This window comes from Limanda limanda, chromosome 6 (assembly GCF_963576545.1).
Source record: "Limanda limanda chromosome 6, fLimLim1.1, whole genome shotgun sequence".
Taxonomy (NCBI): Eukaryota; Metazoa; Chordata; class Actinopteri; order Pleuronectiformes; family Pleuronectidae; genus Limanda; species Limanda limanda.
In genome coordinates this window covers 2,299,853-2,326,286 of record NC_083641.1, presented here as the reverse complement: position 1 = coordinate 2,326,286, position 26,434 = coordinate 2,299,853, and the positions used below count along the sequence as shown (strand labels likewise).

At 41.2% G+C, this 26,434-nt stretch overlaps 1 protein-coding gene across 2 annotated transcripts in view; it reads left to right on the top strand.

Annotated features, from left to right (window-relative positions):
- The window catches only part of acsl3a (acyl-CoA synthetase long chain family member 3a), a 37,908-nt gene that overhangs the window by 9,589 nt on the left and 1,885 nt on the right, over nt 1-26,434 (top strand). The window contains exons 2-14 of one of the 2 annotated variants that reach the window (XM_061073628.1): nt 3,573-3,957; nt 5,452-5,629; nt 10,611-10,720; nt 12,595-12,733; nt 16,603-16,753; nt 17,738-17,861; nt 18,942-19,013; nt 21,263-21,402; nt 21,545-21,717; nt 22,931-23,005; nt 23,488-23,676; nt 24,033-24,147; nt 26,192-26,349. In XM_061073628.1, the coding sequence (XP_060929611.1) occupies nt 3,583-3,957; nt 5,452-5,629; nt 10,611-10,720; nt 12,595-12,733; nt 16,603-16,753; nt 17,738-17,861; nt 18,942-19,013; nt 21,263-21,402; nt 21,545-21,717; nt 22,931-23,005; nt 23,488-23,676; nt 24,033-24,147; nt 26,192-26,349 (1,999 nt within the window). In that variant the 5' untranslated portion in view covers nt 3,573-3,582. Of the gene's footprint in view, nt 1-3,424; nt 3,958-5,451; nt 5,630-10,610; nt 10,721-12,594; nt 12,734-16,602; nt 16,754-17,737; nt 17,862-18,941; nt 19,014-21,262; nt 21,403-21,544; nt 21,718-22,930; nt 23,006-23,487; nt 23,677-24,032; nt 24,148-26,191; nt 26,350-26,434 lie in introns of both variants that reach the window. The other variant, XM_061073627.1, reaches the window with a different exon arrangement.

The following is a 26,434-nucleotide window of genomic DNA, read 5'->3' as shown; positions in this document are numbered from 1 at the left end:
TACTCAATCTCCCAGAGTGCAATGTGTTCTCTTTGTCCTGAGAAGGTCAAATAACTCCGTCTCCCAGGAGGCAACATGTCCCCTTTGTTTCAGCATCTTCGCACATAGGTGCGAATTTCTACCAGGATCAGCTGCCAATTGGTCAAATCTGGCCACATGACCTGGAGGCCACTGGGCCTATATAATAGCAGGCCTCCCCCAAAGTCTTTCTCTTTCTTCAATCCCTCGGAGGGCCGAAGGCTGCTCCAGCAGCGCTCTTCTCCACCGATCACCACTGAGGACAGCAGGCCGCTGGCCTTTCCTCCTGCATTGGCGAGTGGAGGAACCAGATTCCTCCAGCTCAAATATTCTCTTTCCAACAACTGGAGGTCAAAGGTCGAGCTTCCAGCTCATCTTCTCAAGAAAACCTCCACGCATCTCAAGCTTCTTCTAAACTCCTTGCAGCGACTCGGTGTCCTGCAGGTAAGAACTACAGATTCAATAAGCAACTGAACTGCACAGCTCAACAGAACCGCGGAAGCAGAGACCACACGAACCAGAGACTTAAAAAGCCAGAACTGCTAACCGAACTGCACAGCAACTTTCTCCCTGTCCTTGGACTGGTAACATCATCTGGGCTTAATAATTTTACTAGGCTAAGCAAGACTGTTTATTTGATTCTGTGTGGTGTTTATAAGTTTGATATATGTGGTGATATTGTGTTACAAGTTAAATCAAGGTTAATGTGAGTTGGGCTCTACAAAGACCCTGCCATTTTTCTGATTAGCATTTTCACAGACCCTGCATATCTCTTCACCTACTTAGCTACGTCCCCCGACCAGAAGGAGGGGGGGGGGGGGCCTGCTATCTTAGAGATCTTAAAAGACCACAGGAAGGTGTGACTCTCTTTGTTAGCCACCAGAGAGACCCTCACACACACACACACACACACACACATCTTTGTTAGTTAGCACATATTGTTAGTGACTTGTGTTTCAATACTTTATTATGTTTATAATAAATGTTTTCTTTTAACCTTGTCCTGTCATTAATGTTGCATAAGTGAAGTTTGCCAACCTCTACACTGTCAAGAACTCTATAAACCTTAACTGTTCACTATATAATCTTTAATAGTAAATATTAAGATTTCTAAGTGAACTAGATCTAAATGAGACTGATCTTAATCAATAAATTGGCTATCGTTTCCCTTCTGTGAAGGGTGGTGCCCCGCGAGAACTTAGTCAAACTAAAGTTATGATTTAATATTAATATGTTAAATATTAATGTTTTATTTTCTATTTTTGATAACCAAATTTATTGAACGCCTAAAGGCACACTAGCTTATGGTATCACTCCTAACCATTATTGCACAACAGTAGCGAGTAAAAGTTAAAAGTCGTCAGGAAAATAAATACTCAAGTAAAGTACAGATATGTGAAAAATCTGTACTTAGTACAGTAACAAAGTATTTCTACTTTGTTACTTCCCACCACTGCCTAAAACCAAAAAGAAAACTGAAATAATCCCCTATTCATTCTCTATGAACTGTAATTTATCTATCTATCTATTTATTTATGCATGCATGTATATATGTATGTATGTAATGTATGTATTTACTGACTTCCATAAGTAACCTGGATTGCCGGAATCCGGAAACATTTTTGGATCCGGTACTTATGTTTATCTCGTCTACACGAAGCCCTTTCAGGAAAACACGGAAACGCTATAGCGGAGTGGTTGAAATCGCTGTAAAGACGTCATGGAGCATGCGCTTAAAGTGAAAGAAGACTAAAGTCGAGATCCTATTAGCAATCTTCCCATCACGACTTCTCTACCACCTGAAATCACTGTTACCACAGCAATCAAACAGGACGAGTTAGAATAGAGCACCTCGCCATAACCCTCGTTTGTGTTAAGTTACCGTTTTGAAACTTCCGTCTATAAATAAAATCTTTTCACGTCAGATTTGCCGGTTTTGAACAATGGTCCGATGAGAACAGCCAGGCGCCTGCGCGCTGGAGAATTGCGCGGCTCGGCACTTCGGCGTCCTGTGTAATACTTAAGTTACCAAGATCACTCTTGTACAACCAGGGGGAGTATTGCCCCTCTGACAGCCAAGTTGGGTCAGAACCTGTCATCCGGTGGTGACTGAACAGATTCTTGTCTGGGGCAGGACGTGCAGCACTCAGGCTCAGAGCTCCTCCGGGTGCTTCTCGCAGGAGAGTGGGTGTTACCATCATCCACCTGGGAGCGTTTAAAAAACGCGGATATTTTTAACTGCTTCTCAGGTGGTTCATGCGACATGTTTTCAGATGGATGCTCTCTGTTCGCTGGTGGGAGGTTGCTCACCTCTGTGTGCGCGCACGTGTCTGTGTGTGCGCGCATCTGGATGGAACTCCTCCGTGCGCGATACAGAGGGCAGAGGAGAACTCTAACCGCGCGACCATGTCGAGACAGAAATGCACGCTTTAGACGTGTATTATAGGAAATGTAACCTTAAAATGATTTATGTAGAGATCTGGCGCCATATTATAAAATAAAAAATAAAATAAATAATTAACTTGACCTTCCAGGGGGGGCGGGAGGTGCCGTTGGGGGGGCGCAGCGCCCCCCTAATAGAATGGTAGGGGAAACACTGGGATATAGCTGTTTACAAGGAAAGGATGGTTTATATAATGAGAGAGTTTGTCAAGAAAAGTTATTTTCATTTTTTTTTAACTTAAAGGTCAGATGCTTGTTTTATGCTTGGCAAAAGATGATGGAAATTAAATTGTGGGTAAATTTTCTTTAATTAAAGCTGTTCCAGCCTTGCATCCAGGCTGATAGATATATTTATATACATTTACAGCTAACCTAAGTCATCTTCATAAAACCACAGTGGAAGAAGTGGCAGTCTGCTATCGTCCTGCTCTGTACATTCTTCTCCTCTAGTCTGAGAGTTTTTTTTACTTTAGTTTTTTTTTTAAACTTTTTTTTTTTTTACTTTACTGTCACACACACTCTCACATGTGCTCAGTCAGAAACCACTTTCACACCCTCTTAAACTCTCAGTGTCGTTTACGTCTGGTAGTTACATTTCTTCTTTTAAAATTTCTCCCCCGTCATCTCTTTGAATCTAATTTTTTCTTTGTTTCCTTGTTTCTGTTCCCCCCGCATTTTTCTTTCCTTTGCAAAATCTTTTCACGTTGACTGCTTCTTCATGCACTGGGAACATTTGAAGCACAGAGCCTATGTTGTGTTTGCCAGTAACAAAACCTCTGTCCTGCTTTACGTGATGTGCTGGAGCACATGTGACTCGTTGTTGGTGTGTTTCAGTTTCTCTATGAGTTGAATTTCTTTTGGCGACAAGGCTGCAAAAGCTCTTGATCATTATAAAAAATTATTAAAAAAAAAAAAAAATATCCGTTGCTACTCTAATGCCAGATTAATGCCATTTATTTTCCAGGGCTTGTCCTTTGTGCGTTTTATAACAACAGTGTACGTCTCCAAAAGAAAGAAAAAAGTTGAAGTGAGCTGAAGAAAAGAAGGACTGAAACAGCAGGAGTTTTCTCACAGCTCATCCTCCACCTCACTCTCTTCCCACGTCATCGCAGCTTCATCGAGATGAAGCTGAAGGAGGAACTGAACCCCTTGCTGCTGCTCCTCTTCCACCTTATGGTGTGGATCTACACCTTCATCACCTTCCTGCCATGCTGCCTCGTCAGCTGGGTCTCGGTGCCAGAGGCAGGGTTCTGCGGCTCAGAGGAGGAGCGAGCCAAGAGAGCGAAGGCCGTCTCTGTGCTGGGACGTCCCGAGGGACCCTACAGGGCGGTGAGTGCCACCAAGACACTGGCGACATTGCTGCAGCATGGAGTGGACACCCTGGATAAGATGTTTGAGTTCGCAGCCAAGAGGTTCCCCCACAGAGAATGTCTCGGGGCGAGGATGGTGATCAGTGAGGAGGATGAGGAACAGAGCAATGGAAAGCTGTTCAAGAAGGTAAAAAAACTATATTTTTCTATAGTTGTCCGCACAATAGCAAACAGCAAGGACATAAATAAAAAATATGGTGTAGATAACTTTTTACGAATTAATTAGGAGTCTTTTAAAGGAATAGGAAATACACTTGTTTTCATATTGATCGTCAGATCAAAGAGTGATGAAATTGACACCACTCTCACATAGGTGCATTTAATATAAAGCTACAGCCATGAAGCCAATTAGCTTAGCTTAGCATAAAGAGGGAAACGGGTAGCTTCATATTAAGCATAGAAATCTTCCCATGTGGCTTGATGGGTCTTAAAGGACTTAAATGAAAAGTGACAATAGTATATATTTTATTAGTTCAAACAAATCCAATGGAAATACCAAAATCAAGACTGTATGTCAATAGTAGTTTACAGTCAATATTCAATGAAATCTGACCTGTCTGCAGCTCTCAGGCCAACGGTAACAACCAAAAAGATACTACATTTTTTTTACCCCTGCAATATCTCATCCTTCAAATTGTTATCACCTGCTGTCTAGACTTCCAAACCTCCAGGTAAATTGTTACAGTAATTGTTAACGCTTCTGCTGACAGTTTGTTAGTCTTTTCAACGCCCTGGATTCCATTGACCTTACAAATGTTGAGAGGGGACAAGGGGAGAGAGCAAAGTCTGAAGGAGAGAGAGAGAGAGAGAAATTGGTATTAGTTCAAGAGTGTATCCAGAATGTAACCAGAAAAGGAAAAGGTGGGATTAAGGTTGTTTCATAAAAAGAGAAAGAGAAATTCATTCTGTTTTAGTGAGAAAGTAAAACACTTTGTGGGGAATGTTATTGTGTATTCGCTAATACTCATGGTGCCTGTGCAATCAGGAGTTAGCCAACGTTCACTCTGCTGATCTCAACAGCCTAGTCCCTCTAATCATTTAATCCCACTGTTGAAACTCTGATTGCTGCAAGAGAACACGTCTTAGCTGCTTCAGTTCTGTACAGTCATCGTTACTGTGTGCCTTTCTGTGCCTGTGTGTGCACTGTGCACTTCCATTTGTTTACCATTAGGAGTCAGTGTAACACTATTTCGTATACAGTGAGCTCTGACGTGTGTCTGTGGCCCTTCAGTGTCATCAGTGTGTGAGTATTTCCAGAGGCCTGTGTTTATCTTCAGAAGAGGAAGTAGCTCTGTTTAGAACAGTGAACTGTGGCTCACTTTCCCGTGACTTTTTTAATATGAAACAGGCCAAACATGTGACTGTGGTCATTTAATAAAGTGAACTGAACTCCTGTGGACAAAAGTACCCACCAACTCACAATAGTAGAATTTAAGGCAAGCCCTCAAATGTCCTTTCTGTTTCACTAATAGTCTACTGGGTGTTGACCTTTTCATTGTACTGACTGTAACATGTGTCTTTCCTTCCTGCTTATATCTACTTGTATTTTTTTAATCCCACAGTTCATTTTTGCTCCAACACAAAAAATAATTTTGCTGTACTCTAACTCTCCCCCCTGCAGGTGGTTCTTGGTGAGTACATCTGGCGCTCTTACCACGAGGTCCTCACAGCAGCGTCCCAGCTGGGCAGCGGCCTGGCATCGCTGGGTCAGCAGCCGAAAAGCAACATCGCCATCTTCTGCGAGACGCGAGCAGAGTGGCTCATCGCTGCCGAGGCCTGCTTCATGTACAACTTCCCATGTAAGTCCAGGAGCTCTGTGAGTGTGGAATTAAGCTGTGTTGCTTTGCCATCATTTTACTCTCTATTATATCCCTGTTGATTTGTTGAAGTGTTGACGACTTTGTGTGTGGGTGTTTGTTTTCTCCATTATACTGTGTATACAATCATTTTGCTGTGATTTTGGCACAGATTTATCTCTTTTAGGCGACCACTTGCTTCAAATCTGTCATCTGAGCCTCAAAGACAGTGGGTAAAAGGTGTGGGGATGTGGGAGCACAGAGATGTAGGTGCCTGGACAGAACAATGTAGCAACCTTGTGCCGGATTAGCATGTGCACAAACCCACACACTAACCCTGACACTATCACAAACACAAACACACACACAAACAGCAGGCCCAGACAGAGTGATGGTACATAGCCCCCACCTTTCAACACTTGGGTCCAGTAGACTCACACCACATATGTAATTTACAGTTAATGTGTAGGGTGGAGTGTGCGGTCATTGAAAATATGTTCTATCTCATGATTCTTCCCAGAAAATGAGCCAAGGCCAATGAGTCTGAGTTTGAAAAAAATCAATAATCATTAAACAATTTTCCTTTTATTTAATATTGAAAGTAGGCCTGACAGACCCGAACACTACTGACTATAATAAAATTAAGGTTGCAACTAGCAATTGAAAAAGCCTCTTCTGATATTTATTTTTTTACAAAATAAAACAGAGAAAAGGATTCAAATACATTTCACAACAAATTTGTTATCAGAGTAGTTAGTGATAAAATTTCTGTCGATCCACTAGACAATTAATCAACAAATTGATTCAAAACTACATGAAAGTTTTTCCTATCACATGGGTCATCAACCAAATCTGTTTTCAGACATTTCCCATCCAGCCAGAAGAAAACTTTCATGTGAAGAAACAATGGAAAACAGGCCACATCTGCTTCACTGCACACATATACAGTATAAACACATTCTGAAAAACACAACCTTTATTCTGGAACATCTGTTTAGTCTTGAGTTATTTGAACTTGAAACATTTTCGTTCTGCATTGTCTCTAGTTGTATTTAATGCACAAACTTTCTCATTAGTCTGTGCAGATGACCCTGCAGGAGATGAGACAGTTGCAAATGCATCAAGAAGATGTATTTTAGGGTGCATGGGTATCATGAGGTAACAGAAAATAAGCACATCTGCACTTTGACCTTAACCCTTACTTTCAATTATACGGACTTGCTTTTATTTCTTCGGTTTATTGTTTCTTACTGTGCATCTTCCAAATGTGTCTGAATTAGGCATATCTATTTTGTGTGTGCGTGCGTGTCATTGTGTGCATGGGGACAGCTTGTAACATACCGGACCCAGCTGAGACCTTCTGCCTCGTGGTTATATAAGTGTCCCATTTCTCCTCACTCACTCCATTTTTACATCCGTTTTATTTTCTTGTGATGGAAGCACTGATATGCACAGTACATTTTAATTTTATACGGTGAAGTCACTTACATTGGCTGTAATGAATCAAATGTAATGAACTCAATCGCCTCCCAAATAGTTATTAGTTTCCTTAGATGAACACATCCATATTACTCAACTTAACATTAGCACAGGGGGTTTATGTTTCCATTGCTGTCTGTCTGTTCTTTTGTCTGCATCAGGATTACACAGAAATGACTGAACTGATTTTCCACTATGCACAAGGGTGGTGTCTGGGCCAAGGATGAACCCATAAACCTTTGGAGGGGATTTGATTAAGGGGGCGGATCCTGGATTTTTTTTTTTTTATTTAACGTAGCAAGACAGGGCGTTTGCCTTGATGGACATATGCACTCCAAGTAACCTTCTAGTTAGAATTGTGACAGTTAAACAGCATAATTACTAATACATTAGAATATCACGAAAACATATATCTCCTCCAAGGCCCAACAGTACCCTCATGAATCCACATTTAAATTAAATAGATCTGGATTTTATTTGTATCTGCTCCAGATTTCAAACGCTTCATGTAATGATGCTGAAAAACAGACAAACAAGCGCAGATGAAAACATAACCTACTTCGCAATTTTTGCAAAGTAATTTTTTGTTTGTTTGTGATGTTAATGTGAGCAGCAGCTCTGGGAGTACATGCTGTCTTGCCCTTTGATAAGTACTTTCTTCATGAGCATCCACAAAATAACTTTATGTTCATTAAATCTTTTTGATTGTCCTTGAAGAACCCCTCATTTTCTCAGCGTGCTTCAGTTTATGCTCCATTAAACTGGCATGCTTTGGAAATACGTAAGCACAACCCTATAAAGCATCCTTATAAAGCATCTCTCTTTCTCTCTCTTTCTCTCTCTCTCTCATGCAGACACAAACAGTGGGACAGTGGAAAGCCCAGGGCGGCAGATAACACATAGTGGGGGAGTGGGGGGTGGCGAAGGGGTGGGGGGATGAGAAGAGCTAAAGGTTGAAAGGAGTGATGGAGGAAAAGACAGAGGGGAGGAAAGAGAGGGAGAGCAGTGTGGGGTGATGGCGTCAGAAGAGGGGTGAGAGAGTCTACGTGAGCATCTGATGTTGACAGAGGCTTCAAGGAGTCAGCCAAAGGCCCCCAGTGAACTCAAACACTTTGTGTGTGTTTGTGTGTGTCTCTGCGTTAGTGTGCAGAGATTGTGTATATGCTCTATACTGTCTCACTGTGAAAAGGGAAACTGTGCTCATGATGTGTGTCATCATGAGTTTTCTGCATAATATGAGTTTAATAAACAGCAGCTTACATTCTCTAAAATAAGGCTGTTGTCATGTCAGCGTGTCAGTTGATGGGTTACACATTCCTTCCTGGAGTCGAGCAAAGTTTCCTCCTGGGACCCTTTTAAAGATCCTATTTGATTGACTGAAAAATGCAGAATGACGCGAGGCTGAAGTTCACACAAATCTTTTGGTTTGACAAAATGGAGCCTGGACATTTGCTCAGGTTTCTGTATTAAAGTGTGTGTGTGTGTGTGTGTGTGCGTGCGTGCTTGCGTGCGCGTGCTTGCACAAGCGCGTGAAGCTTGAACACAATCTGTGTTTAGATCTCACGACTGGAGGTGTCACGGCCCTTGTTCACACACACTCACACAGTAGAAGAGCAGGAAGTATTTGAGCTCCATGACGCAAAAAGGAGATGTCACTAAGCCCTGTTCCATAAACGGAGTCAGATGCAGTGCAGCGGCGCAGGGTTAGAGCCTGTGGTCTCCTGATTTTCTAATTTCCCTCTACTTCTTTCTCTTCCACTTTCACCAATTTCTCTTCCTGTCCGCACGCACGCACAAACGCAAGAGTATCTGCTCAACAGTCAAACATTAATGTCTTTGTTTGTACGTCAAGGCTCAGTCAGTCATCGTCATGCTGCAATCACTACAATCACCAGCTGAACAAAGGGAATAGACACTCTGTATCCTTCTCTGTTTTAGATTTATGAGCTGTTTTAACATTTATTACATACAAACTACAAAATCTTCTTATCCCGTGCATTGCAAGTCTTGTAAAATGAGTTGTGTAAGACTGTTTCCTGTTTCAACATGACAAGACGAGATGTGCCTCCATTGGTTCTCATGGTGCCCATTCAGAGGCAAAAAAACCCTCATCAATAATGATTTTTAGTAAAGTAAAGGTCAAAATGATAGCATCAGAACAGTCTAATTTATTTGTTTCCCATATGAATCATATTTATCATGATAGCTTAGTTTCACTCCCTAATTTCCCCCCTGGTCATCTGCAATGGCTCTATGCCCCTATACTCCAAACTGCTCTGAGCACTCAGCCAGATCCTGGAAAGCACTTGAATGATCTGACCTCAACCTCAGCCAAAACCATTGAGATGAGCTAGAGCGCTGACGAATAGACAAACCTCATTACCCATCAACAGTGTTGGACCCCACTAATGCTCCTGTGGCTCAGCTGCAGCAAATCACTGCAGCCAGGTTTCAGAATAATGGGGAAAGCCTGAAATGAGAAGAGCGGAAGCTTTTAATAACCACAGATTAATGCTTGTGGTTTTGGAAAGTCATGCAAAGTATCACTGTTAGATGTTGTTGAATAATCTGCATTTAAATTAGTTAATCATATACAGTGTAATCAATCCATCACATCAGATGTTGAAGACACTGACTGGTCAATAGCAGATTAAAAAAATAATGAAAACACAAACTTAATAGCTCTAACTACTTATTTATCTAAGTGCAAATAAAAGTGTCCGTCAGACATACAAATGCACATACATATACACACACACAAACACACACCAGTACTGTTTATATCCCCAATAGAGTGATTATGGCAGTGAGAGCTTTTGTCTCACTGGCTTGGAGGCTGAGCTTAGGCCTCTGGAGGTGCCTGATGATGTCATCCTTGTGGGAGCAAAACCAAAAATGCTGAGCAATATAGACAGATTTCACATACATTCGTCTTTACACATTCGTAATCGTAACTGTCTATATGATGACTGTATATATACATATATATATCACTAGCTCCTGCACATGGTTGTGGTCAAGTGCTAAAGGTTTCCAACACTTCACCACAACAAAGAACAGTTAAAAAATCCAGTCAACACTCAAACATCCAAAATAAAAACATTTTAGCTAGGGCCTATTCACCACCGGGATACAGCACTGTAATACTCTCTCCCAGTCTGCATCTTCAAGTCAAAGTGTTTATTTTAATTTACAAAGTTTGAGTTACTGAACCAAGCTCCTATTGAAATTGTTTCATTGAAATATCACAGAATAATAACAATAATATCAAAAAAGTTTAATCTGCTTGATTTTATTAAACGATTGAACGAGTGATCTATTGCCTTCTTCAAGAGAGTAATCATAGCCGGAAACATCTTAAATTCTGTATCATTAAATCAGTGTCATTTGTCCAGTCTTTCTAAGGGTTATCTTCTAGGTACATACCCAATGTACATCCCAAACAACAGGAGCTGTCCCGTTCTGTCTTTATATTTTAATAATATTATTTTTATGTGTGTTGCAGTGGCCACCCTTTACTCCACACTGGGAGGTCCAGCCATATCTCATGGCTTGAATGAGACTGAGGTCACACACATCATCACCAGCAGAGAGCTCCTGGAAACTCGACTCAAGGTAAGAACACCATCATGTTTATGTTGTGCTGAAAACGTAATAACAGGAAATTTTATTATAGGAAATGTAATTATATATGATATATAATATTCCTTTTAGTGTGTTGAGTCATCTACAGCATGCCTGCTGAGTAGTCATGACCCTCTTGACTGAGCAGAAATGAGACATGTGTGTACATGCGTATGTGTGGATAGTAAACGAGGATCACTACTTACTGTAAATACTGTATAGAGAAACACTCTACTTGAGTCTGTGGCCTTCACACAGGGAGCAGCTACTCTGGGTCAACTGCTGAAACCTTTGGCATTTCCCAGTCCTCCCACGGATGTATTATGAGCTACTGTGCACGGACACTTCAGCTGTTTTGTGGTAACAAGCAAATAAGACCAATAGTGTCAAGCAGCGATGAAGAGTATTTATTGGTCTTTGTAGCCCAGTATTAAACAGCTCAGTCAGCTGTATTTCAGGTTTACAAATGGTCCAAATCTGATATTAGAAGTCCAATATAACTTAAACCACAGCTGTACAGAAGGTTACATTTTGAGAGATGCAGTATTTCCTTTGACTTCGGTCTATAAAGGGTCGCTACACAACACTATCCTGCAAATAATAAAAGTAAACTAAGTTATGGGTGTTTTAACTTCCACTAGATCACGGTCAAAAGTATGCCAGTAGTTCCAGACTTTGACACACGTCCTCTGTAGAAAGATAATATTAAAACGTCTTCCAGGCCACTATTATCATCTGAAAGAATCCAAATCATTAGACCACGGCTGGTTAGTGAGGAGGAGAGAAGCTGTGTGACGCCAGGTTCACACCGGACGCTGATGCGCCGAGCCAAGAATATCACATACTTTTGCTGTTACCAGCCTTCAGTAAAAAACTAATTTAATCATTTTTTTCAAGCATATACTTACTTGTTGCTCCAACATTAACTGCAACAGCATCCCAACATTTGTCTTTTTTGGTGTTGTCTTGTCTATGCAACATGTGCTGAGGATCATACCACTCACTGTACTTCTCCACTTCAATTATTAATTTAATGTCATCCATCTTCAATAACTTCTCCGCTGTTTGCTCAGTTCAATGTCGGGTGTCGAGGGTAAATTACGTATTCTCCACTCAAGCCTATGTGGAGGATACGTAGCCCCCCCCCCCCCCCCCCTTGTGTGGATGTATTGGATAGACAGAGGGGGACATTTAATAATTTGATTGGTAAAATTGGTAAAATTAAAACTCCAGGACAACAGAAGGGGAATACAAAGTATGGGATGCATATTTGATCATTTATATCATATAAAATATGTCATCAATATCGTTTAAATTCATTTTTCAGTGTGTTTCCTGACGCGATACACTCGCGGTGGGCGGAAAAAAAAGACCCGACGCCGAAACCATCGCTGCACGCCGCGAAGCACCCTTGGCACGGCGCTTCAGTGTCTGGTGTGAACCGCACAAAGGTTAAACAGGGGGGTGGATGGGAGGCGCTTTGCTTTCCTGGCGTGAGCGTCGCTTCAGCGTCGCTTCAGCGTCCGGTGTGACCTGGCATGAGTCCACAGAGATAAATTAATAAAGCAAAGCGGTCGTGCTGTGTTTTAAGGCCTGTTTTAGACAAGTTCAATCACTGAAGACAAATGGTGCTCTGGCATTTCATCTTCCCTTTTTATCAAAGTTGCATAAACACAGCTCCTCTGCTCGCTCCTCCACATCGTGGCCTCTAGACCAAATACTGATGAAGAGGATGCACATGGGATTTCTGGTAACCTGTCAAAGATGGAACCTGGTTTTCATCCTCATGTACACACAACACTTTTTTGCTTTTAAGCTCCTCGTCTTTGTGCTCACATTTATGTGCATGCGTTTGTGTGTGTCAGGATATCCTAATTGAAGTTCCAAGGCTGAAGCATATCATTGTGGTGGATGACGCACCAACCTCATGGCCCGGCTATCCACGTGGCATCACTGTCCTCAACATGGCTGCCGTTCAGGAGCTGGGGGCCAGGCCTGAGAATGGTAATGTGTTTTTTGTATTTTATTTTTATTCGGTTACTTTTATTTAGTTACTACTATACTTTGTTATTGTTTTGAAACTTCACATTGTTCCTTCTAACCCGCCTAAAACAATTGAATTGCGTTCAGTGTCTCATAACGTCCAAAATGATATTGTTTTTCCATCATAAATTCCGGAAGCTCAATCTAAGTTATTTGACTTAAAGGGAAGGAATATCGAAGATACTTACATTTAAAATGTGTTTATAATATGGAGGGACATTTCACCAATTATTTCATTTAAATTCTCATGAGCAATGAATACTAAATGGTTGTATGATGTTTTCTGTGGCTCTGGAGGCACTTTCTAAAGACTGGGAAAATAACCCAAGTGATGTTTATCAGGGATGTTGGCCTGCGTCCTCGATATAATTTAATTTAGGAAGCAGAGTTCCTATTACATTACATTGGATTTGGTTGATAAGCTGGACATCATTAATATAGTAATGGAAACAGAAACCATGATGATAGAAGGTGTTACCAGAGGGGTAGTATTTAGAGAATGAACAGGAGAGGACCTGATATTGAGCCCTGGGGGACACCTTGGGACAGTGGAGTGGTGAGGGAGAGGCAGTTGTAGAAAATGATGAACTGTGGCTTCTATTTCAAAGACAGTAGTTTGAGGTAGGGTTTAAATGGACAAGAATAATGTGGTGGTTGCGGACTGTTTGTGTGCCGTGCAGAATCCAGATTATCATACTAGGGACAAAGAGTCAGGATATCTCACTATTGGCTCAGCTTGTACCAGTTATTTTAATTATCATGATTGTGCTGTGCAGGATGATAGATTAAAAATACAATCTTTATTGGTATAGCATCCTGTGTTTATTGCTATTGTATTTTCTATTCTTAAGCCATATAGAGAAACGATATAGGTATTTCTCTACAGGAAAAACTATTGAATTGATGTGAGGCAAATGAAAAATTATCCCAAATTAATTATGACCTTTAAGATATTACTTTTAAACAAGTTCCTCGTAACCATTTTCGATGAAACACACTCAGAAACCTGAGAGAAGCACTCATTTAAAAAATGTACCAGTGTTGACCTTCAAACCCCTCCTGGCAGTTTGTAATGCTTCATCCATATGTCTCATAGTTAAAGCAGCAGTTAGGACAATCACTTTTATGACTACAGCATAAAGGTTTTAGCATGTAATCTACATACCCACAGGTTTTTATTTCAGACACGGAGACAACTTGTATCTGACCTTCTGCCCCTTTCATGCTCTATTATAGTCATGAATAGGTTTGTTCAAATTGCATTTCTTTTAAAATGAAGATGCTTATTTTCTGCAAGCTGCGTCAGCCTCATAACAAATTTCTGCTTGGAGCATGAATTTTGTCAGAGTGGCTCCTGACTCCACCTAGTGGGGTTATGTTTATTTCTAGGTATAACGATAGCTACAACTTTTGAAACCTTAGCCATAATTCGTTGTTTCTATTCTGACTGACAGCCCTGAGCTGCCAGGCTCCTCTGATTGAGGGTTAATGAAGGAAGCAGTAGGATAAAAGCCACCATGGATCAGCCCCCCAGAAGGCTCATAGAGATACTCTGAGCTTATCCATTGGGGCTTCAATCAGGGGAGCACTGTGAGCTGCAAGTGCAAAACCACTGCCCTTTGATCAGGAGTGGCGTAGGATTGGAAAGCTCATGCATAAGAATACTCAACTGATAGGGGCATTGTAGGTTGGCCAGGAGATGAGGTAAAGTTTTGGTTCTATGTGAAATAGAGCATATAATGAAATCATTATTGGTTTATAACACATACCCAAGTAAGGGGTCAAATCTGAAATGCCTTCAGGTCTGAAAATAAAGGTGCCTTAGCCATAAAATGCACAATACCCCCCATGTTCAATCCGCTCCACTCAGTGCATCTAGCCCCACTCTTAATGGGATGGTCATGGTTTGGTTCTTCTCAGGGTCGGAGGTTGGGGCAGATTGGTATCAGTGCCATTAGGTCATGTGAATGTGGAAGCAGTAACATCTGTGTTAGATTAAGGTTAATACGATGCTTATTCACTCTGTGCATTGGTTGGACCCCCCCCTTTATTACCCTCACCCCTTGAACCGACTGACCCAAAACAAGAAAAGTTGACAGTTTCATGTGCAGATAAAGAGGGAAGGAAGTAGGTCTAGGAAGGGAGGATGGAGCAGGGGGATATAGGGAAGGGTCATGTTTACACATAATACTGTTAACTTCACATGACATCAGCTCTCAAAGAACACACTCCTAGTATCCGAGGAAGAGGAAACAGAAAGAAGTGAGGCCCTCCCCTTGTGACTCTAATGTCATTTACAGTCCCGTCCTCTTCTTCATGGCTCCCTTCATCCTCTGTTTGGTGGCCTGCTGTGCTCAAACGTCTTAGTTCTGCTTTTGCTCCACACGATGCTAAACCGAGTGGAAACACAAGAGCAGACTCTCATCCCAACACATGAGGGGTAAACTGCTGCTAGACTAGCAAACCACCAACTGCTTTTATTTCCTCCTTTAAACTGCTTGGAACTTTACTTATTTATTCAGACATTAGGAGTCCTACACCAGAGGGCAGGGGACTCATTGCTCTCTGCTCTCTGATCTGCAGTTACTGTATATTGTTTCAAGTGTCTCCTAGTTGTGCTTTTTTCCCCTCACAAAACCTTACTGGGTCATTAGATACGTCATGCTATAACAGCCACAGGAATTCTGGGGGAAATGTAACCCATCACAGTGCTGCTCACAGTTGGTGACAAGACCAACTTTACCCTCTCGATGTAAAATGCAGAGTTTAATAACAACAGCTGTTTGCAAAGACGACAGGCTCACCAACTATCGTCCATGCTTTGTTCTACTAATCAGTGAAGGCTACGTGGTGATTGAAAATGCTGCGCCACCGTTTTTTTTTAATCTAAAATGGTTCCGGAATTGAAATTCCATGTTTTAGCAGCTTTAAAACTCTGGACTAGTGCAGACACCTTGTAACCATACCAGAGTTGATGTGTTTTCTAACTAATGGATGTAGCCGTAGTATTCTAATATAGCCCATGTTAAAACTGCCTTTGAATGGAGCCATTGCAGTGACACAGCAAGTTACGGTTAAACCTTCACACCCAATTTAATGCTGGAGTGGTGCAATTGAACTTCTTTCACTCTTACTCATGAAGCTATTTCATGTCAAGTGATCAGCTTTTTTTTGGAACTGGTTCAATTCAGATGAATGAGAGGGCTTTATTTTTTCTCACACTGCTAAGGTATGTCTGAACTTGGACTAACTGCCTTTTAGTCTAGCATTAGAGTTTTTAAAAACAAACAGGGATACAATATAAGAGATGATTTTGGCCTACAATGTGACTAGGAAGTCCATAGAAAACAAACACACACAGACACACTAAGCTGACAGCCAGGCCTGGATTACCGATTACAGTGGTCCCAAATAATCAGGTTTCTGTGTGTATCTCTTGAAAAGTCCGATCCCAGCTGACATTGAGTGACAGGTGGGGTCCACTCTTACAAACAGAGACAAACAACTGTGTACACTCACACTTACCGTCAATTTAGAGTCTTTAATTAACTTAACCCTAATCTGCATGTCTTTGGACTGCGGAGGAAGCTACAGTACCGTAATGTTAGGTTTAGGTATGAATTGGTCCTGGTCAATGTTAGGGATAAGGTTTTGTTTAAGCTGTTCACAATGAAAACAATGCAAAGTTCTTATAAGGAACCTGTATGTTGGTGATAGTGTAGTCAGTTTATATATAAAAACAACAGATTGCAAAAAACAGTCATGTTAAATTGAGTTCTGTCGTATTCAGCTCACATGTCCTGTGTGTTGTCTCTCTCTTCACATCACAGCCGCACGTGAGCGTAAGCGGCCGCTGCCTTCAGACATTGCAGTCATCATGTACACCAGCGGATCCACGGGCAGACCGAAGGGCGTCATGATCTCCCATAGCAACATTATCGCTGGGCTCTCAGGGATGGCGGCGGTCATACCTAATCTGTGGTAGGGACCATTAAGCATGTTGTGTGTCACACTTTATGTCATGTTATATGTACGAAGTACGTTTGACTACTTATTACTACTTTTATAGTAAGACTGTTTGCATAAAGCAAATTTCCACGGTGGTGCTGTTTGGAGGTAGTGATTGCTGGTGGTGCTGTTATTACCATAATTATACACGAGTGCATTTTTATGTCTTTTGAGCAGGGTATCCTTCACAGTCTCTTCAGTATCTTAAGAAGAGACAAGCTGTGTAAATTGCATTATATATCAGCACAATGACGACAATAACTTCCTCTTATCTGCTGTTTCTCCCCTTCGGCTAATCTCCACTGTCACTGGATGTATGCTGTTGGCTTTGAGATTGTGTGATAGGTCTTTCTTTAAGGACAAAATGCCAAATGCTCTTCTTTGCTTACTTCTTGTTCATGGCTTCCGTGTCCACTTAGCACGTGCACAAGTAGTAGTCAGCCAGTTCAGCGCCATCATACAGCAGAAATATTTACATAAAAATAAAAAAATGGCCCTTGTCACCGGGGAATGAGGAAGGGGTGAGAGGAAATGCAGAGGAGAGGGAGCTGAGTCAGAGGGCAGGAAAAGACTGGGAGGATGGGACTGCCTCCCATCCTGTGAAAAGGATGGAGGTCGGAGGGGCTGTGGATGTTATCATCACAATCAGACATCTTATTAAAAATAATGGCTTTCCTGTGTGTATTAAAACGGTTCTGTAAACCTCCTCAGCACGTGTGCCTTGAAATTCAAACATCTTACATGAAAAAATATGGCTCTGTTTTTTTAAAGATAATCTCTCCGATGCAAAGCATTTATCTAAAATTTTTGATCCCAGAGCTCAGAAAAGTTTGTATAAAACTGAATTATACAGCAGATCGTTGAGTATGAACTGCATTTATTCAGCTTGAGCAACATAGATCGAGTTAACGAGTTAGATGGCACAGTCTATTTTAATGGCTCTTTTGCTGTTTACAGTGAGGAAGACACCTACATTGCCTACCTGCCTCTTGCCCATGTTCTGGAGCTCAGCGCAGAGCTCGTATGTATTGCTCATGGCTGTAGGATTGGCTACTCCTCACCTCAGACTCTTGCCGACCAGGTAAAGTAACACTACAGCAGCACCATTCATATCATGTTAAATTTTAAGTACACAATACATTCATGAACCTTTTCTTCTTCTTGTCTCATTGCCTTTGGTGAATCAACTACATTGTGTTTGTTGATTTGGGGATGCAGAGATGAAGTAAAGCTGTGTCAAACCATAACTTTGCTTATTTTGGTCTGTACACAATAGATTGTATATAAAGATGGACCTGAATGGACATGAACCAAATCACTCTGATTGCCCCCTGGTGGCTGGCTGTAGTATAGGTCATCATAAAACAAATATTTTTTTCTCATAGATGGTCAAAAAAAAGCAAGATAGCAGCACCTGTATTCTGGGTATTTCCGTTGAGTTTGTGTGCAATGAAAAGAAATGGAGAAATGTCGTCCATATTTATATACAGTCTATACTGTACACTTAATACTTTATGTAGCTGAAGCCAGCAACTTGTTAGCTTCATTTAGCATAAAGCCTGGAAACGGTTAGCCTGTCTCTGTCCAAAAGTAAAGAAATCCACCTATTAGTATCTCTAAAGCTCAGGAATGAGCCTTTTTTTGCTGAAACCCTGCAAAAAAACAAGGTACAAAAAAGGTCACCATACCTTTTTACATTGCTTTTTATACAGTACCAGACTTTTTCTTTGCCAGTACAAGTATCTATATATAACATGACAGTTTGTGAGCGTTAGAGGTCAGGATGGTGTCATGCTAGCTGTCAACTCCCAGTTTCGGTCTGCATGCCAAGCTAATCTAATTAGCTGCTAGCTCCAGCTACACATTTGTTTTAGAGACATACGATTTGTATCAAGCACATTTCCCCTTTACTTTAAGACGGGACTAACTGCTGATAGGTTTGAAAGATGTAGCTTATTTTGTTTACATTAATGAAAAAAAGTGTTTTGAAGAAACCTACTAAAACATGGTGTATTTTTGTATTGGTACTAAAAGTATTCCATTGCTCCTAGTGCTGAAAACAGTCAAATGATACCCAGCACTGTCTAGTTTAGATGCAAAGCTACAAATTTAGCTTGTGATACCATTATTGTGATATTTTTTTTTTTTTTCCCACACAAAGTCAACAAAGATCAAGAAAGGAAGCAAGGGAGACACCAGCGTCCTGCAGCCCACTCTGATGGCAGCTGTTCCGGTATGTCAGTAATGTCTGAGAAGCCTTTTGCATTTGCGTTATCCCTGGTTTAGTCACTCTTTTTGTTTTTTCAAATATAGCTGGCAGCATGAGTTTGGCCCCGATCGGGAGCAGGATAGATGTATTCTCTTAGTTCATAGTCCAGCTGTGGAGTACAACATCTGTCTCTGGACTGACTCCTTCGGGTTCCCAGTGGGGTTTTTATCTCTTACAATTGTTAAACACCCAGGGGCTTAAGTGGCCCATTTGACGTTGGCCAGTCCTGCTTATTTTTAAGGAATATTTCAGAGATAAATCAACTTCAGCAGTAATGACGCCACAAAGGGCTTTACTCAAAACCTAACATAGCGAGTATTTATTTTGTCAGTGAATGAGCAGAGCGGGTGTTACACTCTGCTTAAATGCTTTATTAGTTTTAGAGGGAGTTTACAGTTTAAGGAAACAAAAAGCGGAGCATGCAGTGCTGAAAGTGAAAATCTGTCGTCAGCATGTTTCCAAGAATTTCATCTCGTAGGGTTTCCAAGCAGCCATCAACATATTTGGTTGGATTTCACTCAAAAATAAAAATGATTAAAGCTGCTTTAAATAATATTTTAATACAAATAAGCCATCAAATAACTTGTGTATGTTAAAGGCTTCGCTCACAGTGTTAAGAAACCTTTTGGTTCAGCCTTGATAGTCTGATAATTAATTATTTAACTGTTTGCTAAAAGTTCAACATATCAACTTTATATAGTGAAAGTGTTATGTTAATTCCTCTGCAAATCAGGGATCCTTGTTTCACTTTTAATGTGATCTACAGTAGCTAGTCAAACTCAAGCCTCATATAAACCGTGAGATCCTGAAAATTCTCTCTTGGTGCTGGTTCCACCTTTAAATCAAAGAGAAATAAAATATAGAAATTTCAATTATTACAATAAAGACATTTTAAATGACTTAAAGGTTGGTAGTAGGACATTATAATTCCATTGCCCAAGTTAGAAAGAGTGTACATCAGCCAGTCCCCACCATCTCCCAGTGGTCGTATTGTAAAGGTCAGAGGGCCCCAGTGTCTGGAACCATTCACAGCTGTGAACAGAACGTGAGAAAGCCCCATGTGGTTATCCCCACGACACACATAGTACACACGCACACAAACACACATACAAATTGTTTGCTGTGATATGACAACTGGCTAGTGCATGAATCCTGTTTCGACTTCCTCTCTCACTGCATTAGCTACACACACACACACACACACAGACACACACCCACACCCTCAGGGACCAGCTGTTTTTTATTGGTTTTAGTTCTTTGTGCCTTGTTCATTAAATCGAGTCCAACTCTGCTTTGGAAGATGAAGTGTTGTCGATATGCGGGTTTCAGTCACTTATGTTCCTTTGACAGAAGGAATCCTGAGAGGGTACAAAATAATACCAACTGCTTTTATTGTCCTGGTCTGCAGCACCATCCTCTTCCTATCACCAGCTCAGCCCATTTCATCAAGTGTATCCCTGACTTGGAAAGCTGAGCCAAATACTCTCTCAAACCTGCAAACACTTTGTCAACACTTTTATAAAGTCCTTTCATATTATCCCATGCCCATCATACAGAGATGTTGGCCAACTTTTGGTCTCTTTTAGTTGACTGTCACTCACATTCACCAGCCTATAAAGAATCGTGTCATATGGGATCCAGTTTGAGTCAGTTAAGTGGTCTTTGAAGTGCAAAAATTTGAAAACTACTAGAGATATTTGGTGGCTGTGCTTGTTAAACTTTTTACTGATTAGAGACTTCTCTTCTGTTTTTTTATTATTATTTGTTTAACCGACCAAGAGTTTCACTTTTGTGGAATCCTTTAGCTTTCCTCTGGTTTTGTAGGTTACTTGCTGTGATTAATCCATTGGGGGATGTTACACTGTTATGCAACCAAATGCATGTGCTTCACATTGTGCTAATTTGTTCCTCTGGACTTGTTGGACTTGTGATTTTAAGATGTGCTTGTTCTGTTCTTTAAACATTCTGTTCTTTATGAACTCTGATCCCCTTAAAATGTTTATATCCGGCACACAAGACATTAAAAAACAATTACTCTCTTGATCCGTCTTTCTCATCTTATCTCCTCTTGTCTTCCTTTGCATAAGTCTTGCCTTATTTTTTTTTTATAGTTTTCTATTATTTATTCATTCTCATCTCGGTACATACGTATCTCTTCACGTCTATCTTTCTCTGTATCTCACCTCCGTCCCTGTCCCCCTTCCCGAGTCCAGGAGATCATGGATCGCATCTATAAAAGTGTGATGACCAAGGTCGAGGAGATGAACTGTATCCAACGAACACTCTTCACTCTGGCGTACAACTACAAGCTGGAGAAGCTCAGTGAAGGATACAGCACACCTCTATGTGACAAGTACGTAGAGACATGATACAGGTGCTGAGAGAGCCTTTCGAGAGTTTGTAAAAGTCATAGAAGTCCTTAAACCAGTAGAAAATCAGGTTTTTGTATTTTTCAAATGCACATATCATCCTCCCTCATCTATTTATCCATCCAGGTTGGTGTTCAAGAAAGTTCGCTCTCTGCTGGGAGGTCGGACGCGGGTCTTGCTATCAGGAGGAGCGCCGCTCTCCGCAGTCACACAGCGCTTCATGAATGTGTGTTTGTGCTGCCCAGTGGGTCAGGGATACGGCCTGACGGAGACATGCGGCGCTGGAACCATCAGCGAACGTAAGCAGAAATATATATATATATATATATATATATAGATATATATATATATATATATAGTAGTACAACTAGCACCAATTAACATCTAGTAATCAAATCAATAGGCAACAATAATCTGCAATAATAATCCAGCAAAACACAAATAAATAGAATTTTGTTTCGAGAAACTGTATTGAATATAATTACATTCACACAGAACTCGGTGTCTTTGAGTGGACCTTTTTGTTTCGATAGTAAAGTGAAAAGGTCCACGTTTTTATTGAAACTCACTGGGCAACAAATCATTGTGACTGATTTAGCTTTTTCTCGAAAAAATACTTAAAAAAGTAGACGAGGCCCAGAGGATGTAAAGTGAGTTTACATGTGCCGTAGTTTTTTAATTAAAAAGAGGGCCAATTGTGTCGATGTACCTTGTTTATGTCCTTATTCAAGATAAAAATCAGTGTTAGAATTTAAGTTAGTCGGTCCACCACATTTCAGCTATCACTGGATGGATTTTATGAGGCTTTAAGTGGAAATAATGCTGTTTACACATCCTGTCAGCTGAGATAAAAACTGTAGGACATAGAGGAGGGTGTTTTACAGCAGGGAGGAATGGAAGGGAGGGAAATAATGAGAATATATATTGTGTGTGGGCTGTAGTAAACAGAGTGGGGAGTAGGTAAACTGATTTGAAATGGAGGATGCAGTGGTTTTGGAAAAATCGACACGGACAACAAGTTGTTGTAAACTGAGGATCCAGTTAGCATTAGGTTTTTAGCCTGGTATGAAAATGCCCTTGTTATGCAAAGTAACACTAAAGAATGTCACCCTCACAAAATGCAGGTGTTCCTTCAAGTATCTCTGAAACAGGGAAATCATTTTAATTATCTCTTGACAGTGTGCATAAAAAATGCGGCTCATACAGTGTCACTGATGATGATAGTTGGCCCAGGCATCTGTTTTGAACTATGCAGCTGATCCACTGGCTTACATTACCGACACATTTGAGAAATCCTCCCAGCGTTTCCCAGGCAGACTAAACCAACAGAGTGGCCTGCTGCTCTCCACTGCAGTCGGATGAGGCAGGAAAACACTGTTTTGTGGATACTCCTTTGGGATGGGGTTTCCATGGCGAGGGAACAAGTGAGGTCATGTTGCTATGGCAATGAATGTCATGCCTTGATGCTAGCGTGCTCGCTGATCCTGTGTGGGTGTGTTTTGTCTGTTTCAGTGTGGGATTACAGCACTGGGAGAGTGGGAGGGCCGCTGGTTTGCTGTGAGATAAAGCTCAAAGACTGGGTGGAGGGTGAGTGGCACTGGGCCCCTCCCAGCTACACACACTTCATCACACTCACACACACAGACATATGATGAAATACACGGTGTCTAATGGATTCACAGAAACATATTCAGTCCTTGTTGCTTTTCTTTCTTATTTGTCATTTTCATGCAAACACTTAAACCATTTGTTTCCACATCGGCCAGGTCAGTCAGACCATGAGTATTTCAGGAGTGATCACTGTAGCTTCTTCATAACCTTGTAAGGAAAACAGACCACTTTTCTCTCCACTCCTGCACACCTCCATCTTTGAGATCATAACTCATTTATATTACACTCTGTTCAATCTGGATGCTTATCAAGCTGAGTTTATTGCTTGCAGAGTAGAAACAGAATTTAGGGTAAACACGCTGTCACGTTTTAATCTACAAGTCAAGAGAATTGAGTGGTTGTTTTATTGCACTTTTTATTTGCATTGCATCCACCTGACGTTAACCCCCTGCTTTCAGGTGGTTACCAGAGTACAGACAAGCCACATCCTCGAGGAGAGATTCTGATCGGTGGACCAAACGTAACCATGGGATACTACAAGAGCGAGGATAAAAACCAGGACTTCTTTGTAGACGAGAGCGGTCAGCGGTGGTTCTGCACAGGAGACATCGGAGAGTTTCACGAAGATGGGTGCCTCAAGATCATAGGTGAGGAATCGAATGGATAAATTGTTAGATACCTGGTTGTGTGGATTATGAAAACGTGGTTTGATGATCAATTTGAGGAAATTTATCCTGGTTCACATCAAAAGCACAAATTTTCAACATTTGGCCTCATATTCCTGGATTTCATCCAGACAACCTCTCTGCTTCCATCAATCAGCCGGGCAGGAAACCTTTTACTTCCTAGAATCACTCCACACTGCTGTTTTACATCAGTTCAGCCACGACGCTCAACTCCCCCCCCGCCCTCTTAAAAAGATAGACATACATATCCACACTTGTATGCGTGCACTTGTACATGCACATGTTGTCACAATTAGGTGTCTTTGTTGTGTTTCCAGATCGTAAAAAAGACTTGGTGAAGCTGCAGGCAGGAGAGTACGTCTCCTTGGGGAAGGTGGAGGCCATGTTGAAGAACTGTCCTCTGGTCGACAACATCTGTGCCTATGCCAACAGGTGTGTCGGTGTGAATTATAAATAAATCATAATATTTGTATTAAAATTGTATTTTATAATCCACATGATCAATCCAGCTGTAAGAAATTGTTGGACATTTTGAATGACTATGCTGCTCGTGCTTGTTTGTGTTCACCTGGATGAAAGAAGAAAACCCACTGAAGTAGCAGTCAGAACAAAAACGACTACAAGTAGTTTGGAAAGAGACACTTGTGACAAACTCGCACAGAATTATCATCCGACTCAACTTCAGCCCTGCTAAGCATTTAGCTCATTTTAGCAAGTTGTTGTGCTCATTCATTCATTAGCTTTACTGCACATCCTTTGAGGGTCGCAGGGAGCAAATCCCAACTGTTATTGGGCGGGAGGCAGGATACACCCTGCACAGGCTCTCAGTCAGTAACAAGGCTGACATACAGAGACACACAACCTTCCCCAGCTAATGGCTTTTTCAGGTCGTCAATTAATCTAACCTGCATGTCGCTGGACTGTTGGAAGAAGCAGGCAAAACGTTTTAAATGGTAAATAGCCTGTATTTATATCGCACTTATCTGGTCTTAGCGACCAGTCAAAGCCCTTTACAGTACAAGTCACATTCCCCCACACATTCATACACCACATCTATACATAGCACTATCACCTGCCATTCATACACTGTTAGCACAGCCATCAGAGGGCCACTTGGTGTTCACTATCTTTGCCAAAGGACACGTCAGAAATTTTGAATTTACTCACACTACTTTCATCAATCAACAGCCTGTGGCCGTTCACAACAAAACCGGGACAAGCTTAGAGCCAAGGCTACTGCTGTATAATCAGTATTACCAAGCTGCAGGGCTTCTAGTGAAGTGTCAGATGTTATGAGGGTCCATGAATCAGCCTTGAAATGTTTGTCAGAAAATTATTTTATTTGAAAGACATCTTATGAGCTACAGGGCTGCAAGTAGAGCAGAGAATAACTGACATTGAAACAGAAAAACGAACCATTTCTCATAACAGTCCAGGTTGATTCCCTCCATTATATTTCACTTCAACAAAGTCAGGAAAGACAAGCTGCTGTAAATATGGATATAAATTATGCAGGTTTCCAAATTTAAAATCGGTGTCCAGCTAACTGTTTTCTAACACATTGCCTATATCAACTTGGTTTTCCTCTGTCCTCTAATGGCGAAAAAACAATAAAAAAAACAAAACAAAAAAACAATTACTTAAAATATAAAATCTTTGCTTTTGGCACAAAGCCTACAGACTTTACTGCGAATTATCATATCAGAATCAGCAGACATGCAGAAATATCTATTAAGTGAGTACCACCAGAAGCATGTTCCCCATTTGGATAATCCTGACGTATCAGTTGTGATAAAACCTTTTTAATGTGCAGAGCTTTCACACCAACACAAACGATGATGGGGGCGAGATTTTATTAGCTGCAGCTTTATCTCTGCACGAATCATGCTTGGACCAAAGGCTGTAGTTTTTCGGACTGTGCACAGTCAGTTACGTTGAAGTGTCCTGCTACTGAGCACAGTTCACCTGTTTATTCAAAATTGCTTTATATTGTGTCCAATTGGACCACTGCATTTCATTATGGAGAAAGGTGAATACAGTACTTTACATGCTCACAGGCAGAGATACCGTGCATGATAGTAAGATGTTAACATTATAACTGGTTTTCAAGCTGATGCTGCCCTCTACCCTACTCGGTACCTCAGTAAGCAGTTCACACTGGAAACCAAAGGTGGTTGAACTTTCTGACTCAGAATTTCAACATATTTGTTCAGCCTGAAATGTTTATTTGGTTCAGTGTCATAGTGCAACACATACTGTTTTTCACTGTTCAGGCATGTGTTTGCTTTCCCTTATAAGGGTTAGTGTCTCACTTTGTGAAGCGTTGACGGTTCCTTCTCTGTATAACATGTACTGTATTTGCATGTGTTTGTGCTCCATCGCCAAATTAGGCTTGACTTTCACTTGCTGGAGACCATTGTGTCTTTATAAAGAATGTGTTTGACATCTTGTCCCCTCTCCCCCTCCCGCTCTGCAGTGATGAGACATATGTGATTGGCTTTGTGGTGCCCAATCAGAAGCACTTTCTGGCTCTGGCTGACCAGTATGGTATTCGAGGATCTCGGGAGGAGCTGTGCAACAGCAAGGCCATGGAGGAGCTGGTCCTCAAGGTCATCACTGAGGCTGCTCTCACTGGTAAGAAGGACTCAAAGACTTGATCAGAGGTTGAGATACCGTCCAACAATTCATCTCTATTTGTGTTGATGTTCCATTTTCTCCT